Source organism: Stegostoma tigrinum, chromosome 23, assembly GCF_030684315.1.
Source record: "Stegostoma tigrinum isolate sSteTig4 chromosome 23, sSteTig4.hap1, whole genome shotgun sequence".
Taxonomy (NCBI): Eukaryota; Metazoa; Chordata; class Chondrichthyes; order Orectolobiformes; family Stegostomatidae; genus Stegostoma; species Stegostoma tigrinum.
Genome location: NC_081376.1, coordinates 47,098,451 through 47,118,036, shown reverse-complemented (window position 1 = coordinate 47,118,036; position 19,586 = coordinate 47,098,451). Strand labels below are relative to the sequence as shown.

At 40.6% G+C, this 19,586-nt stretch overlaps 1 protein-coding gene across 1 annotated transcript in view; it reads right to left on the bottom strand.

The window, feature by feature from the left end:
• The window catches only part of rogdi (rogdi atypical leucine zipper), a gene marked incomplete at its 5' end in the record, with an annotated part of 33,976 nt that extends 14,401 nt beyond the window's left edge, over window positions 1-19,575 (bottom strand). Inside the window, 8 exons of the mRNA XM_048551814.2 lie at window positions 187-300; window positions 923-1,021; window positions 2,884-2,979; window positions 5,790-5,870; window positions 8,261-8,315; window positions 11,170-11,252; window positions 14,702-14,773; window positions 19,399-19,575. Of these exons, the coding sequence (XP_048407771.2) occupies window positions 187-300; window positions 923-1,021; window positions 2,884-2,979; window positions 5,790-5,870; window positions 8,261-8,315; window positions 11,170-11,252; window positions 14,702-14,773; window positions 19,399-19,575 (777 nt within the window). The remainder of the gene's footprint in view (window positions 1-186; window positions 301-922; window positions 1,022-2,883; window positions 2,980-5,789; window positions 5,871-8,260; window positions 8,316-11,169; window positions 11,253-14,701; window positions 14,774-19,398) is intronic.
• Between the last annotated feature and the right edge of the window lie 11 nt (window positions 19,576-19,586).

Sequence of the window (19,586 nt, the reverse complement as noted above, 5' to 3'; positions counted from 1 at the left end):
AAAATAGCCCGAGGTCTCATTCAATCCTTTAACAACCAATTGCTATTGGGCATAATTCAGAACAGGTCACTAACACCCTTCGTCATTTTCTGGTTCCCCCAGATTAAAGACACAGCCCCAAAATACAATCTTACAACCTCCATACTTGTGATTTAATTCAATAAACATGCTGCTGCCGAACATTACCTTATTCAAATTGGGCTGCAGAAGATGGAGCTGGTAGACAATCAAACAAAGTTTGCTCAGATTAATGTAGAAGTTTGCAAAGACATCACCGGGAAGAGGTGGTGTGAACATTTTCTACGAGAGAATTAAGATGTATAGGCATTACAATAAAAACATTAAGGCAGTAGCTTAAACTGATGAAACGAAAGTTGAATTCCTTAACAGCATCAGGGGTATTATGGTTTATTATTTCTAGAAAAGTCCTAACCTATTGGAATATACTGATAAAAGTCATTAGAAGCATGTTAAGACAAATATCTGGTTGTATTGCAACAAACTCAGCGCATTTAATGTGACTGACTCATTGTGAAGATGCATTAAACTATCACACAGTGACATGTTTCGTATTAATTTCAGAAGGAGAAATATCATTCACAATCTCTCCTTCAAGCCATTTATCACCAGGGACAAAAGCTAACGACAAGAATTGGCAACTCTGACATGGATTTGGAGACAAATAACCTGGAATTACTGCTTAGGACTGCAGTGATTCTATAGCTATAGCAATGCTGTGAAGCTACTTATTTTTCATTATGTGGTAACGCTGGAATAGTCGATTGGTGAAGTGTAATGGTATGGGTAGGTGGGAGTGAGATTGGAGGGCTGGAGATGAAGAAGAGGAGGGGAGACTGGGTAGAGTAAGTAAGCAGCAAATGTAAAGACACTGGTCAGTCACAGGAGTAGGACACATGCTCACCATCAAACTGCTTGAGGCTACTTCCGGGAGGGTCATTGCTGCAGGTGTGGTCAGTCTATTGCGAGCACGGGTTAGCTGCAACATTACTGCATCCATGAGCTTAAAAAGAAAATGACTATATTTTGTTATTACAGGTAGAATTCAGGACAGATTAAAATGATTATTGACAACCTTTTGCATTAATTGATGACAAACACAAATATTAAGCTTCACTTTAAAAGCAGGTGAAAAACACATTTATCTTCACTGTGGTTTCTAAACTGACTTTATTTCTTGGGCTAGAAAGAGTCTCACCCAAGTTGTTGGTTTCTATCTCTTTTCAATGCAGCTGCAGAATGAGAGAGTGAGCCACAATGGTGTTAAGATAGATAATTATCTTCACAAGACAGATCAGAAAACATGCCAGCAAGTCAGGTTTGCCTCAGCACCAGCAGAGAATTGTGCCATATCACAAGCGAAGCAGTTCACAGAAGTGAAAACTAAATTAATTTTAATCTTCTGTAGCCGAGGATACCCTGAAGCTACTTTATCATTTTGACACTTCAGTGGTTGTAAGGCATTTTATAAATATCTTGCAATTAGCCTTCGTTAAAATTAGTTTCACTTAGTAATTTTAAACAAAATCTTTATTCTTCTCCTTTTAATCAATCTGTAACCATGATAGGTTACAATTAGGACTTTTTTGTAGAAGATGAATTTAATTCTGTATGCTCTGACAGCACTAATTCATGCCGGGCCTCAAAAGCCAAAAGGCAGCCTCCACTAACACCAAGGAGGCTTACAGCTAAATAAGACCAAGAGACATAGGGGCTGAAGTTCCACCATTCAATGAGATCATGGCTGATCTCAACACTAATTTCCTGCCTTTTCCCCACAGTCCTCAAATTCCTTACAGATTAACAATTGGTCTCTCAGCGTTGTGTATACTCAGTGACCCACCTCATAGCCATCTATGGATAAGATGTCCCGAGAGTCACTGGCCGGTGGGGTGGTGTGCGTGAGCATAATGTGTGTGTGTAAGAATCCTCATCTGTGTCTTAAATGGGCAAATGAGGTTATACCCTCTGGTCCTTGACTTCTCCCACATGGGGAAATATCTCCGCATCCACTCTGTTGAAACCCCTGAGAATCTTATGTATTTCAATAAGATCGCCTCTCATTTTTCTAAAATCCAATGAGTACAGGCCCAAACTAATCAACCTAGCCTCATAAGAAAATCCTACCATACCTAGAATCAACCTCATGAACCTTTGCTGGACTGCCTTCAGTGCCAGTGTATCTTTAAATAAGGGAACCAAAACTATTAAAGGTATTCCAGCTGTGGTCTGACAAGTGAGTGACAGTAAAGATATTAACGGGAGCTTAGCACCATGACCCTGCATTCATGCAACATTTATAAGCAAAGCTGCTGCGAAAGAGATAAGGGAAGAAATTTCACCAAACTGTGGCACGGACTGCAGTGCAGATCAAGGAAACAAACCCACCTATGCACCTTAGGTATGGACTAGATAAGATTCCTGAACTTTTCAGGGAGTCTATGCTTTGCACTATCTTTGTAAGAAAGTTGTTTGGAAACAGGAGCAAAGTGTAACATTTAGAAATAAATGTTAAAAGACTGCAAGACGGTATTTTGAAGTATAATTTGATCGATTCCCCCTTCTACAGGCATTTCAGTTAGTGGAGTGTGTGGAAGTGGGCGTGTGCGAATGGGTGGCACAGGAGAGGTGGGGGGCAAGTTTAGCTAGATGAAAGCAGACCCATCCTTTTCCCATCACAGTTTAAAAAAAGTGCATTTTATCTGTACAGAGTACCTATAGAAAGCAAAGTAAATTAATAAAATAATTCATGACACTAAAATGGCACACATAGCTTTTTAAAAGGAAACAATTTAACAACTGAGTTAGGGATCACTAATTCAAGGCTATTTGCTAGTGTGCAGTACGATCTGAAATCTGACTGACCTTGTTGACTTCTGCCCCACTTTTAAACTGGTAAGTCTGATCTCTGCTGTTGAGGAGGTACAAGGCCTGTCCAATATGATTCCTGGCATCCTGAATCTGAGAAATCAGAGAGTAAAACGTTAATAAAAGGATTGAAGAATTTAAAGTTGCTAATGGTAGAGAGGATGAGGGGGCTGACAGAGCTCTAAATAATCTGGAAGAAATATTAGCATATAAGGAATGGTGGACATAAGAGTACAAGATAAATTAGAAAGCAATAAGTGTACATGGTCCATTAACCTCCAAGTTTCAACCTAACATTATCCAACTAACTTTAGATAGGGCAATACTGACTATTTTAGGATAGCAAAATACTGCTGCAGTTTTGTGGGTGGCACGGTGGCTCAATGGTTAGCACTGCTGCCTCACAGCACCAGGGACCTGGGTTCGATCCAACTGTCTGTGTGGAGTTTGCACATTGTCCCTGCCTCTACATGGGTTTCCTCCCACAGTCTAAAGATATGTAAATTAATTGGATTAGCCATGCTAAATAACCCAGAGTGTTCAGAAATGTGTAGGTTAGGTGCATTAGCCATGGGAAAATGCAGTGATAGGGTGGGTGGTGGGTCTGGGTGGAATGCTTTTCGGAGGGTCAGTGTGGATTAGCAGGGCCAAATGGCCTGTTTTTCACACCATAGGGATTCTATGGGTTTTGCTGGAAAATGGTGCATTCATGCCGACACAATAGCGATTATTGCATCATGTACGTATTTACTTCATCGTAATTGTGTAGAATGGAAACCAGACAACTCAAAAAGATGATTTTCTCATAGCCGTCACTGGGCGTCTCTCCACAGATGCTGCTAGATCTGCTGTGTTTCTCCTGCACTGTACTTCAGATTTCCAGCACCTGCAATATTATGCTGTCATTGATGAAAACAGGATATTTGGTCCAACAGCTCTCTTGCTGGTGCTTATGCTCCACAAAAGTCTTTTCACACCTTATTTAAATTCACCCAATTTGTCAATTTCATTCTCCCTCGTGAACATGGAATATTCAGTGGTTAAGCAAGCTCTCAAATATCAAAATCGTCATACTGCTGTATGGCTTCATATTTTGACAACTAACACTCAAAGGGATGGAAGTTTCCCAAGTATATGCCACATTCTCAACTACGATATGCATCAATTTTAATCTAATGATCAGAAAGACATCGTGGGCATTTGGATTCCCAATTAGCCATGTGTGGCTGGTGACAAATGTATTGTATCATCATTCCAAACCATTAAGCTACTTTATTAAAAAAAGCTTCAGGCATCCCCATAATGACTCCTTCTACCTACTATTTTTAAAAAGGTAAGTGGGATGGAGAAGAAAAGTCTGATCTCAGGTCTAGCCCCAAAGGCTGCCATAAGGTACCATGTGTCGTTCTGCTGTAAAGTCAGAAATGACATGACACCAAGTCATTATCCAACTGGTTCAATTGAAATCACAAGTTTTCGGAATGCTGCTCTTTATCAGATGACAAAAGAGCAGCGCTCCGAAAGCTTGAGGTTTCAAACAAACTTGCTGGACAATAGTCTGACGTCATGTAACTTCTGACTGTCTACCCCAGTCCAATACCGGCACCTCCACATATTCCTAAGTAAGAAATACCAGGATTCACGATAGGATCTTTTAGCATCAGTGTAAGAATCAAGAACAATTTAAAGTATTTGGTTAAAAAAAAGTGACCTAAAGGAAAACAATCACCACGTGAAAACAATTGAGGTCTGGAATGCACTGCCTAACAGTGTAGCACAGGCAGGTTCAAATGAACTCAAAAGGGAATTGGAACTATTTTTTGAAACAGAACTAAATGTGTAGGGTTACTGGAAGGCAGGAAGATAGTACTAAGTAAATTCCTCATTTGGAGACCTAGAGCAGACTGATGGGTAAAATGTCTTGCTGTTCTTTCACCGCTTGGAGATTACGGACTGGAAGCAATAAAAAAGAACTGAAACACAAACAGCAGGGCTTGGATGACTGACTTCTTACTTGCGGGCAAGTGGGCTTGTGTTTCTAAACAATAGTAAGCACACAAAAGAAAACCTCAGCAAGTCAGACAGCACCTTTGGAGACAGAAACAGATTTAACATTTCAGCCTGATGACTTATCAGAACGCACACGGTAGAGACATCGACCTGTTCCACCTCTCCACAGGTAGAGCTGGAGTGCATCCAGGCATTTTGTTTTCATTTCAAGTTGCTCCAGCTTTAACTGCTAAGAATACTGGATCAGGATTGAATCCAATTCCCCATCTATAGATTCTTCATTGCTATAGAAAACATCTTCAGTATTTCCTTCCTTCCCCACCCACCCCACACAAGACAGAGGAGCTTCAGGGTGGAACAAAGGAACCAGCACGTGACAAACAGTATCAAGATTCACCGCTGTCAAAGATGAAGTGTTGCTAAAATCTATGTTTGAATTGACTAAATAACAGCACAAAGAAAAAGCAAACCATAGAAAGGTTTGGCACTGTAAAAGACCACTGTTTCTGCTCTAGACGAATCCTGAAAAATAAAAGCTAGCTATCTATTTCAAACCCACCCGCCATCTTACAGGCCAAAGCTTTGCAGGTTATAGCCCTTCAGGTGTAGATCCAGGTACTTTTAAATGGGCTTCTGCCACCAAATTGTCTGTGAATTTCAGACACGCACCAACATATGGGCAAAAAGGTTTTTCACCATGTTCCACTAATCCTTCCACCAACTAACTTAACACCATGACTATGTTCCTGGTAACTTCTCTCTCCTTTAAGCCACATCTATTAAAGTAACAGTCTCTTTGCTTTCAAAAAGAAAGAGGACAGATAATCACACTAAAAAGAATGAATAACTACATACAATGGGTCGAACATGCTGTTATAAAAGAGTGCTTTTACCTGCTGCAGTTTCCATTGTTTGTCCTCCCTGAAGGTACAGTGCAGAACCTGGTTGTGTTTTGGCAGCCTCAGGTTAATGTCCTATTGTGGAGAAGAGATATTCAGTTAAATTACAGCCACACAGTCTCTTGGACACAGCAGGGGAGAGCTGAACTCTTTATATTTACATAATGAAATGTTGTTGTGTCCATACCTCACAGCTAAAGCAAAATTGTCAGTCTAGCTATTTACATTTTTATGATTAAATAATGAAATTAAGTTGTTGCTTGTACAGTTGCACTGCCAGAATTATCAACTTATTTTATTACACATGTCATAGAACAAAAGGAAACTGTTCTCCTTGATTAGGAACTGCATTGTCATACAATCGCTAAATTCCATGTCTCCAGACAAAGTGCAAATAAAGTAACCGTTACATTAATTACTATTTTCATTGAATATAAATGCTTCAACATGGTCCCAAGGACTTTTTTGGAAAAGAGGAAAATAACTTTGCTTCCAAGTAGTAACTCTTCCTTTTGCTTCCTAGCCCCTGTTCAAGTGGAGACTTTGTACTGTTCCGCACAGGTTCTTCACTTCTGAGGAAGGATGCTTCGATCTGCAAAGTTAAACTTAATTTTTCTCCAGGTACTGTCAGACCTGCTGAGCTTACCAGCAATTTGTTTTTCTTTCTGATTTCCAGCATTTGCAATTTTTTGGGGTTTTTGAGAGCGCGCTTGCCTGGTTTCAAATTATGCTGTCTGAACTTGCTTCTGGGAGCTGGACATGGCCGAATCAAAGATAATTCCTTTTCATTTTTCTCTCTTTCCTTGTATAAGGGGGTAGCTGATTTTTCACTTGGCTCTTTGTTTGCAAAGCTGGAGGGTGCTTGGAAATCTACAGCGTTCACAATGCACAACTGTTGCATTGTGCTAGATAGTCATTGTTAACAACACAATCTTAAATAAAAAGCACACACTTTGGGAATTATGTTTAAATTTTCCACAGTACATTAGAATTTCTTCAGGTTTCAAATGCAATGTAGTGAACACCATAATTCCTGCCGATATCAAAGGGACATGAAATAATGTTCAAACATGTAGATTTTCTGCTGGTCCGTCATTATTCTAGTACTTGAGACACTGCGAAACCCTGTCATACCACACGGAAAGAAGTGCCCAGGAAATAAATTTTCCTACAGGCAACTCCTCGAAGCCTGGAACCGTCCAAAATGGTTGGATGGTTGCAATGAAGTAAAATAGTTACTTGGCAAATGTTGGACTATTAAATATTTAGTATTGCAACATATTCAACTGATCCCATACTTAGATCATATACTCCCAACTACACCTGCTGGGACCTGAAGACCTGTCTCCTCCTCCACCTCTTGAAAATAAAAAGCCCAGAGCCACAACCCTTGACCAAACGAGATATCAGCCCTCCTAGCCAAAACCAATTTATCATCCCATCCTGACTTTCCTGACCTACTGTGACACTTAACTTACCGCAGTGCCAGGCATGCCACCCACCTGGTACCCTAACCCCATCACCCGGCATCCTATCTATATGGCATGGTACACTCCCATCACTTGAGTGTCTGACTGACATGATGTATTTAGTATTTGACAGCGACCATGAAGGGAGCTGTTAGACCTTTAATTATCAGAATAATGGTAACTGACTGCTGTGAAAGGGAACATGGTAATCTGACTCCCAGCTGTCCAGCACTATGAAATAACTGTTGGAATGGAAGGAGTCCTGAATCTCTTAAAAGATTCAAATAGGGCATGGTGTATAAATTTTCATTACCCAGAAAACCTGAACACAGTTCCTCCAAATGCTTGTTTTCTTTCTATTCATTGACTACAATGCAGATACTGTCGGTGATGTCACCATTTATCATCCATTTTTATACAGCTGGATGGCTTCCTTGGTGATTTCAGAAGCCAGTTAAGTATCAACAACATTATTCTACATCTGAAGTCAGATGTAGGCCAGACCAGATACTCATGGCAGATTTCAGAACGCAAAAAAAGGACAAAACTGAATCAGATGTATTTTCATGAAAATCCAATGATTTCACAATTTTTTTAAATAAAAATTTTTAAATAAAAATTGACATTTAATTACTGAATTTAAGCTCACATGCATTGTGATGGCTTTACACTCTGCTATAATCAGAATCCCTACAGTTGTGGACACAGGTCCTTTGAGCCAACAAGTCCACGACCCTTAGAGCATTCCACCCGAAGGAAACCCACGCAGACATAGGGAGAATGTGCAAACTCCACATGGGCAGGTGCCCAAGGGAGGAATCAAACCCAGGTCCCCGGTACTGTGGGGCTGTAGTGCTAACAACTGAGCCACCGTGTCACCCTAACATGATGTTTCATTTTAATTGAACTGTATTAGCATTGAGTAACATTTTCAGTTGAAACTAAAAGTACACTATGAGTCTGTGATGACTTTATCTTCATGCTGTCTGTACTCACAGCCTGTGTCAGTGCATCTCCCTGCAGTGTGAGGACACCTTTTACCTGGTCGGCTCTGAAAGAGAAAAAAAAAATCAGAAAACACTCATGCGTAACTCAAGGGGGTTAGATTCAAATTCGTACTTAATCTGAATTTTAAAAAAACAAACAAACACACACTGTACGGTTTGTATACAGAAATCATTACTGGTCAAGGAAAACTGTGACCAAAAATTTCAGTTAATAGACCCAGCAATTATTTAAATCGCTCGATCTTGCTCTTCCTGATTTCTAGATAGGAAACCAATACACAATAACCACAATTATTTCAAACAATACACGGAATTTCCTCCTTCCAATGAGCTTTTGCTAGGGAGGAGAAATTTAGTGGAAAGTTGCCACATCCAGAACAGTACATAGGGCAAAACAGAATCATCCTAATTCCCTGACGCAATGCTAACATCAAGAGAGGCTCTATTTCATAAGAAGTGGGATTTAGACAGAGGAAAAAATTAAAATAGTTATTGCTTTAAACTAAGTTTTTGATTAAATAACAGAATATTAAATGAAGGATGTGTGGTTTATGTGGTAACATCCTGGGCATTACTACTGGCCAGAAACTGAACTTGACTTGCCAAATAAACAGTGACTACAAGAACAAGTCAAAGGCGAGGAATCCTGCTGTGAGAACTCATATCCTGTCTCCCCAGATCTTGTCCACTGTTGACAAGATGGAAGTCAGGAGTGTGATGCAATGTTCTCCACTTACCTGGATGGAACCAGCTCCAACAACACTGAAGAAGCTTGACACCAGCCAGGGCAAAGCAGGCCACTTGACTGGCACCACACCCACAAGCATCCACTCCCTCTAACACCAACACTCAGTGTGTACTACCTACAAGTTGCATTGCAGAAATTCACAGAAGATCCTGAGACAGTTATCTTCCAAACTCACTAGCACTTGATTCTAGAAGGACAAGGGCAGAAGATGCATAAACACCAGCCTCTGTAAGCTCCCTTCAAAGCCACTGAACATCCTAACTGGGAACTATACCACATTCTCTGTCGCTGGGTCAATCTCCTGGAATTCACCCCCTAAAAAGGCATTGAGAGTCTACTCAAGCACATGGATTGCAACGGTTCGAGAAGGTAGCTCGTCACCACCTTCTCAAAGGAAACAAGTGGTGGCCAACCAGCAATGCCCACATCCTACGGGCGATTATAAAAAAAGGGACTTCCGAAAGGCTGAATGATAAAGTGCTAACGATGAGTACTGTATCCCATTGTGGGCACTACACTTAGGAACAGTATATAATGGGTATAGAAGAGATTGGTTCAGGGTAAGTTGCAAAGGTAAATTGCTGAAGCTTGACCAACAAAGGTCAAAGAGAGATTTTGATGGCAGTGTCCAATATAATGAGGGGTCTGGGCGGAGAAACAGCATCCTTTGGCAGACAGTCAAAAACCAATGGACACCAACGTAAGGTGATTACTCAAGGGCTGGGAGGCAACATCTGGAAAAACACTTTGTATTTAAAACAGCAGTTACGACTTGGAACGTGCTGCCCGAGGATGTGACAGAGGCAGATTCAACTACAGCTTTCAAAATGGAAATGGATAATTATCAGGAGAAAGTAAAAGGAACAGGTTGGGTTGGGAGTAGTTGAGTAGCTTTTGCAGACTAGCGGCAGGAATTTGACAGGTCACCTTCTGTGCTGTTCTGAATCCATGACTGGTTTCCAGAAAATGACCAACTTGAAAAACAATTTTATAAATCTTTCAAAGTTTTGAACAATCACCAACAGCTAATGACTTGCTGCTCGAGCAAGTACATTTCCATGAAGATTCACCCAATGCTCCAAGGACTGCACAGATCATGGGATACACACCCAAATTTATTCAAATTTAAGCCTGTAAGCTATGATTATACAGAACCAGATACAACTGTTTCACTCAATTTGATCAGCCCCACACAGTTCACTGTCTCTTATCTCCCATTTAATTTTCTAGACAATTTCCCTTTGAAATTAGGCATCTGTCTCAATTTTTTTCTCCAGGTAGTCTTTTTGAACCTTTCAAGCATCATCAGCATGAAACAGTTGTAACTATGCTATCCATTTATTAGTCTTTCTTGGCTTCACCGACAATCCAGGCTAAGGCACTAGGTTTCTCAGGGCTCAACTATTCATTGCCCTCAGGGATCCTCAAAGTCTCAGTATTATTTCCTCTTTGTCTGACTTACTATTAGACTTCTGAAGAGAAAGTACTAAGGTAGCCTTTCATAAAGGTTGATGCGTCATGCGAGACCATTTAAAGAAGTTTGAGAACTGAAGCAAGTAACTTCCTTACATGAAAGTACAGCAGGTAACTAAGTGAAAGTGAACACCAAAGGTCACTCAATCATCCTAAGAAATTTAGGAGAAGCGCTGGAAGATGGGTGGGAACAAGTGGTTTGGCTCAGGGAATTGGTAGCACAGGGATCCTATAAAGAGAGGAAACCAGAATTGGAGATTTACAGGGAAGGAAAACATAAAACAAAGAACAGTTGAAAGCAAGATCCAAAGCAGGTCAAAATGAGTACAGAGAACTCAAGAATGTGACACTAGTTAGTTGAGCTATACACAATGGCAATGCATTCTGCAGGTGATCACAGAAAGAACATTTTACGCTATGGTAGCTTGGGCACATTTACAAAAAAACATTTTTTCAGAGCTTCCAAATGTTTAAAAAAAATCCAAAGCAAAGCAGTCACTTTTTAAAAAATTTATTTATTTTAATTAAATAAACTTTTCCATCAACTTGATTCTTAATCAGTTGCGTGCACTAGGGTATGGGCATTGATAAACGAAATTTGCTATATTTTTGAACATGGTTGCAAAGTGAAAATTATCTCTGCTTGAACATAGCACAAACTAAAATCAACTGCTTACGCTGAGCTTCCCAGTTTGAAGTTCTCCAGTCTGGTTTGGCCTTCCGGTCCAGTAGCTGTCAGGGTGAAACGTCGGGAAGCCTCCTGCACAAGAGGAGTTCATTATTAAATGTTAAATTATACAGCAAACAAAGCGCTTTGTTAAGCAACAATAATACAATTACATTTTTTCTGTGATAGGATGTGGGGATCATTGGCTAAGCTAAATTTTGTTGCCCTAGAGAAGCTGCTTTCTTCAACTGCTGCCAGTTCTCTTGGTACAAGGACACCCATGACAATCAAAAGCATAGACCATTTGTTGACAATTGCTGGGTTCCTCTCAAAATTTCCAGGTTGAGAGATTTGGCAAAGTGAGTTAAAACTGACTCTGATGGACTTAAAGTGATGGCTAACATCCTCCAATTTTCACTACCTGGGAGAGTAGTAGGGGCAGGAAAAGTCAGAACCTTTAAAACTTTGATGGATGAACACTCAAAATGTCATAACATTCAAGGTTGTGGGCCAATGTCTAGGTAGTGGGATTTGTGTAGCTAGATTGGTACAGATCAGATGGACTAAAGGGCCACGACAACTTTAATCAGGTCCCAAGATATGAGCACTTCAGATAATTGCTAACATTCCTTGAAAATCCAGAAGCTCGAATCTGAGCAACATCTATTAACTTTGAAACAACAGGTTCAATAAGACGGGGGAAAATCAATGTTAGATAACAAAGTGTAGAGCTGGATGAAAGCAGCAGGCCAAGCGGCATCAGAGGAGCAGGAAAACTGACGTTTCGGGCCTAGGAAGGGTCTAGGCCTGAAAAGAGTCAGCTTTCCTGTTCCTCTGATGCTGCTTGGCCTGCTGTGTTCATCCAGCTCTACAACTTGTTATCTCAGATTCTCCAGCATCTGCAGTTCCTACAATCTCTGGGGGAATCAATGTGTTTGACGCGTATGTCAGCAGCCGCAACATTTTTTGATAAATGTGAAAAGACAGTGCCTGACTGAGAATGAGATTAAGACCACCAAGAAAGTACTGGGCTTTATTACATAAGATCTTTTAGTGAGGGGGAGGGCGAGAGATGATTTATACCAATGATGAATTCCACCATGTATTTTGTTGAACATTTTGGTATTCTGGCGTAATGATAAATTTTGTTGCCAACCTCATCACCCAACAAAAAAAAATACAAGATTTCTTCCATTCCTGCTTATGGGGAAAGTCATCATAAAAGCACAAAGCACAGACATGTTAAACGTTTCGGTCGGCTCTTATTTTAGGTTAAGCATCCACAGCGTTTTATGCAAACAGACTCCGAACTGTTAAAATTGCAGCTGACAAAATAGTTAACTGGCCTAACAGCAGAAAATCATGAAAGATCCTGAAAGATTAAGCAAAATAAATGCATCCACTATGACGTTGTTGCTTAGAAAGGCTATTAAACGGATGCAAATGTAAGAAGTATTTGAATTCGTCCACAGGAAGCTAAATCCCCAAATAGATTAGCTTTTTAAATTACATTGTATTACAGGATTATCAATTAAAATAAATTACTTTTTTTGTAACACAGATTGGTTATTTGAGGTGTGCAATGTGTATATGTACAGTATGACCTCAGCTCCACCAAACTCGCTATAACAACCATACATGTACTCCTGGAAAAAGGAAACATTTTGAGTGGATGAAATATAGAAACAAAAGCTTCTAATGAAGATGACGGGAAAACCATTCGCACTGGTATGTGGCGTATAAAAAAAGAATGATGCGAGACACACGGTTGGTTACAATTTAGTGAAACGATAGTTCATTTAGATAGGAGTCAGTGTGGCCCAAACAGATGTTGGCAGCAGCAATAGCATTTCTTGATAGTTGAAGAAATTGACTTTTGTGACAAAAAGTGACTTTTGTCCTAAGAACTGAATTTTTCAAATAAAATGTCAAGGTTATTTGTCGTGCAAAAGTCAACCACAGCTTCCAAAAGGACCAAATCATGTTGTGGTTATTAACTAAAGGTATATGCAGAAACTTTTAGATTCTCTCTCTTCCAATTCTGCTGGCAACCTTCCAACCAACTGACAAGACTAACGTGCACAGCAGCAACTGACGCTGAAGGCGAACAACAAGCATTGCGTTTTGTTTAAAATGAAAATGGCAGCAATCACCAAGAGGAGTCTTAAATTGTGCCACAGCAAGAGGATAAATGTTTCCAAGACTGAAGAAAATTATCCAATAAACTGGAAACGACGTGGGGGAAGAAAAAACATGGCAGAGGAAGACTGAGTAAGTGGCATCAATTTGGAAAAAAAAAGTGGTAAAACAAGATGATAAGCTTTGATGAAGTGGTAAATATGACTACCAATGGAGCCATGAGGCCCCTTGCTTAAAAGTGAAAATATAAGGCATTCTAGAATTCAAGTTCAGACCCAGGTAAGGCACTGGATCCAAGCACAGAACACATTTAGAACTCTATCAGAAAACAAATATTTCACACCATCTGCCAGCTGATCTCAAAGGTAAAATTATCTACTTTCCCTGCTTTGTCATCCAATATAGAGAGAAAAGAACTGGAGGAGTTGGCTTACACTGGAAAGGTTGGGCAAAACATCAACATACCAGCAAAGAGCAGTCACCAAGATGAGTGATAAAGCTGCTCTTGTAAAGACTGGCTGCGTGAAGACGCTGGTCACAATGGTTCCACCTTGTTTGGTGGATGGCCACAGAATTAAAGCAAATGATGATATCCAATCACAGAAGTCTTCCTAAAGAGAAATTTCAGAAAGGTGCTGCTGCCCATATTCATAAGAAAGGCTGGCTAGATGCAGGCAGCCGCAAGAACTGGACTGTAAAAGTGTGAAATTTGAGACAGAAGGATCACGCAAAAGAAGCGTCAGCTTGTCTGGGACACGAGCAAATCTGAGCTAGTCAACAATGTAGTCCATGATATGAGATTGACCTGCTGATATGGCAGCCATTCTAATGCCATTCGGCTCATTGGTGCCAATAATGATTGGCTGTTGAATGATACCAATGATGTTACTAATGCCTATTAATGCTAAAACAGCAGAAAAACCCTGATGTTATTGGGACCAATTGTTTGGTAATTTAGTTAGCGATCAGAGTGATTTTGAAAGATTTCCACACAAAGTATTTTAGTTAATTTGTTTTGAGACATGCTTATATTACGTTGGTTTCAATGAATATAGTCTGTGAAACTTCAAAATAAATGTTAGCGAATTAATATGAATTCTTTAGTGTTGTTGGTTTTTACTTTATTCCATGGTGAAAGTCTTCTTTTGGGACATTATCAAGCAGGCTTGTCAATCCCTCAAAAACATGACCTGTATAGAAGTTAATCCATGACTATTGGTCTAAAGAAATCGGTCACAATAATTCAATTGTTACACAAGGATGTAGTAATTAAAGTGATGTGCTTATTACAGAACACTGCAATGCTAAACGATAAGTAAGCACAATTAAAAATACAGTTTTTGAACACCTGATTATGGAACATTAAAATGCATAGCTGCCTATGTACAAGAAAGGTGAATTACCTTCAGAATATCCTTCAGCTGTTTAAGGACAGCGTGAACTTCTTCTCGCAATAACCATTTAAATTCCTCCTCCTGAAATATTGCAACAACGACAATATAAATATTTAACTAAAATAATGTCATTTGCAGACAATGTGCATGTATGGGCACTTGTGTGGGGAGAGGATCAGGGGTTGGTGGTTATGGGTGAATAAGGGATTATTACACTTTTAAGAGAAAATTATTAGACCCAAAGGCTGACAAGTCACCAGAACCAGAGATCTGTAACCTAAGGTTTTAAAATAAGTGGCAGTAAATATAGGAGAGGCAATGGTTACAATTTTCCAAAACTCCTTAGATCTTGGAAGAGTTCCAGCAGATGAGAATATTGTATATGTGATACCTTTTACTCAAGAAAGCAGTGAGAGAGAAAGTAGGAAATCAATTGACACATTTGTCTAATGTGTCATAGCAGAACTGCTAGAATGCATTAATAAGGAGCTAAGATACTTTGATAGCCTTATCATGTTATCAGACTTAGTTTTTTTTGTGAAAGGGAAATATCGTTTGACTAATTTGCTGCGTGTTTTTTGTGAACTGATAAGTGAGGTGGAAAAAAGGGAAGTGAGCAGAGGCAGTGTACTTAGATTTCCAAAAGCTTTTGGTAAGATTCCACACAAAACGTCACTGGTAAAGATGAAGGCACTAGGGAATGACATATGAGCATGGATAAAGGATTGGTTAGCAAACAGGAAGGCGTGTACAGATACATAGATTTATTTAATGTTGGTATAGTCTAATTAATGGAGTGCATGAGAGATTAGTTTTGGATTCTCAACTAATTGCATTCCATATCAGTGGTTTGAATGAAGGGACAGAATATACAGTAGTTAGATGTGCCTATGACACCAAGAGAAATAGGAAAGCAAGGTGTCAGGTTACAAAGGAAAGTTGACAGATTAAGTCAGGTCAGATTTGGATGGTGGAATATAATCTGGGAAAACATGAATTTGTCCATTTTGATGGGTAGAACAGAAAAGCAAAATGCTATTTAAAAGGAGGATGATGGAAAAGCTTGTTGGTGCAGAGGAATCTGGGTGTCAGGTACATGAATCCTGAAAAGTCAGTATGCAGGTACAAGTAAATAGGAAAGCTAATAGAATGTCGGCGCTTATTAAACGAGGAGTGGAATATTGAAGTAGGTAAGTTTCACTGTGGCTGCAAAAGCCTTGGGTAACACATCTGGAAAACCGTACAGGTTTTTGATTTGCTTATTTGAAAAATGATTGCATTAGAAGCTGCTCAGAAAAGGTTCACTTGCCTTATTCCTGGGTCAAAGGGCTTATTTTAAGAAAGAATAAGCAGGTTGGAGTTTAGAATAATAGTGATCTTACTGAAACATACGAGAACCCAAGTGGGCTTGATAGAGTGGATACTAGGAGGTTTCCCATTTAAGTCAGAGATTTAATGAATTTTATTTTTGCTGAGGTTATTATGTGAAATTCACTCTGGCAGAAGACAGTGGAATTTGGGTCATTAAATTAATTCAAGGTAGACTTAAACCAATCCTTGATGGGCAAGGGAATTCAAGAATTATAGGATATTGCCAAGTAGATGTACAGCAACAATTTGGTCCCTAGGTATCCAGATGACCGCATCACTTTCTCCAGCTTCTCCCACCCCGCCTGCCCAATGCCAGTGGTAGGGATTGGTCAGTGAGCTGGGAGGAGCAGACTCCACTCCATATCTACCCTCACCCATCACCATCCCACCTACCTTCCCCAGCCCAACCCCTCCTCTCTCTATTTATTTCTGAGCTCCCTTTTCCCGTCTCCATTTCTGAAGAAGGGTCCTGACCTGAAACATCAGCTTTCCTGCACCTCTGATGCTACCTGGCCTGCTGTGTTCCTCCAGCTCCACACGGTTATCTGTGATTCCAGCATCGGCAGTTCTTACCATCTTGAAGATTTTATCAAAGCTTTTCATCTTGCGCTCAACAGAACAATGCATAATAGCAAACAACTGGAAGATTATGCTGTCTGATCTGATCCAATAGTCCTTTGGGAATATAGCCTACATGTACCCTCCAGGGGCCACAAGTTCAATGTGAGAGGGAGAAGTTTAGGGAGATGTGAGAGAGATGTTTTTCACACAGACAATGGTAGGAGCCTGGAACACACTACCAGAAGAGGTGCTGGAAGTAGACATGCTGGAGACATTTGAGAGGCAGCTGGATTGTTACATGAATAGTGAGGGAGTAGAGGGATACAGACTGAATAAGGGCAAAAGGTTTGTTTTTTAGATTAGTTAGAGCATTATGATCAGCACAGGCTAGGACCGTCAAAAGGCCTGTTCCTGTGCTGTTCTTCTCTTTTGTAAATCTAACATCACCAGCATAATTCATATACCACATTATTGATTTGTAAGATAGTCAAGAAGGAATGTACTGACAATAACAAAGCAGCGTATTTGTAAAACTCTCTGCACACCGTCCAGCATTAGATGTGATTCTGCAATGGCCCATTAACTATTTAGCAAAAGTTCAAAGAGTTATGCTGTCATTCAGGCTTGAAGCTACCTAGATAAACACATGGCCCTACCCTTTGAACACAAAAAGAATAGTACAGAAACTGCACCCATTTCAAATAAACAAAAGTAGGTGACAGCCATTGTCCGGCTCACTCCTCAGGAAATGCCGTGCTCAGAATCAAAGTGCCTGGTTCAATAGTTAAACTGTCAGTGAGCATTAACTGGCATATTTTCCATTGCAATGCCTCTAACAATCAGCACTCCCCTCTTGAACAGCAGTGTACATTGGTTTTTCTCAACAAATTGTCCTGTTAACTCAAAAATGAAAAGCTTGGATAAAAATGGTCTTTTCCAGCAATACTCAAGTTCTGCACTACCATCTAACTATTCACTTTGGTGTCTCTTCAAGCCTATTTAGACTAACAAACTACCTTCATTCTTAGTGTGTTCTCAGTGGCTGTAATTATGTTTACTATTGGCATGTTTTACTATTCTTCAAATCCACTCACTAATGCAAGCTAGAGTCAGCTACAATTCATTTCACTTGGAGATGGTACCACATGATTTTCCTAAAACTACTAAATTACATGAGAAGAGTGGCTAAGAGAAAGTAGCTCATTTACTAATCAAATTCGAACAGAGAATCTTCACAGAGCTATAACCTCAATATCCACTAACACTGTAATCAAAGTCTTCCATCAGAGCTCAGGCATTCATGTAACAAGCATAAAACTGTTACAGCACATGAGGCCATTCAGCTCACTGTTTCAGTTCTCTGTAAATCGATATGGCTTTGGAAGTTTTGAAGAAATTGGTGCTGACTGCTGAAGCTTAATAAAGGGAGCTGGCACACACTGTCCTATCAGGATTGTTTGTTTTTGAAAACTCTGGTCAAAACAGAACCAATTTCTCAATCTAATCTTTCACAGGTCGTTCCATATCTTCTAAACACAGCAAGGGGAAGATTGCAAAAACAGAAATAAGGCCCCGATTATAAAATCATTGACTTATTATAGTTGTAAGTTTGGAATATTTTAAAAAGGTATGTTATTCAATGACGTTTAGTTTGAAAGGGGTCTTACTGAAAATTCAGTTTGTACTTTCACAGTTAGCATGCTTAATTAGGCTGCTGCTTCCAAAGAAATGCAGTTCTCATCACAAAAAATGCATTGCTTGAGTGAGTACTGTTGGAAAGACTGTGATAGAAACATGAAGAAACTAAAGATTTTAGCCACCCATTCTCTTACATCAGGGCATCCTTGTCAATTGCTAATATATTTATCTTAATTCTCACCAGTAGCCAAATATAAATTTTGCTACTTGAATACTAAAGATGCAGTTGTATCTGGGGATGGCTAAGTTGACCCCCTACACTCCAACATACCTTGAAGAGAAACAGCCCACCCCCATCAGCATTCCACAGGTAGACAAACAGCCCACAAAATTCAACAGACAGCTTGTTTTACAATCCTCCCCTTTCTTGATCCTTCCACCATTAAGCAGACCCCAACCATTCACGAACCCTGGTTTCCAACCAACATATGTGTACAGTGTGTGCGCCACTCCACAGTCCCATCTCATATTCAACAGCACCATTTCCTATTATCAAACCACATCGTACACAATTCACACCACACTTCCCCAGCATTACCTACCCATTGCCGTTCTGTACCCACATATTCACCACTCAGGAGCTCTTGTCATCACCTCCCCTGCAGCTAGTCCCATTGGGTTTCCGCACCTTTAAAGGCTCCCACACAATCCCAGCTCTCGGATCTACAAGCCACCAGTACCTGGTCCCTGGGTATCCAGATGACCACATCACTCTCCCCCACTTCTCACCCAAACCCCCAATGCCCGCTATGCAAATCTATCCAACATTTCTCTCCATCCCTCCCTGCTCCAGCATTTCCCTCAAGGTATCAGAACTCCCACAAACCGTACCAAATTGAGCTCCTGGTATCCAGATAACTCCCCAATCCCGTACCAGCCCTTCCCATGTGGAATAGTTTCCCCTATATTCCATTAGCCCTTCTCCCACACCATCCACCCCCACTCACCGCCCACACCTCCGGACACCGGCAGCCCCTCACTATCCCCCGGCCTAGCCCAGGCAGCGGGCGGGAGGGCAGTCTGCCTTCATCACCCTCTTTCCCCCTGTACGCTCCCGGCAGGGATCTCTCACTCACCAGAACCACTCTCTCCGCCTCACTCGCCACCGCCGCCATCCCCGTCACTGAAGGGCGACGGCGCGCGCTTCCACCGCTTGCTTCCCCATCAATTAAAACACACCGCCGTCCGGCCACTTCCGGCTCGAGACGGTCCCCTTCCGGCGGCGCCCGGCTCGAGACGGTCCTTCCTCCTCTCTCTCTCCCTC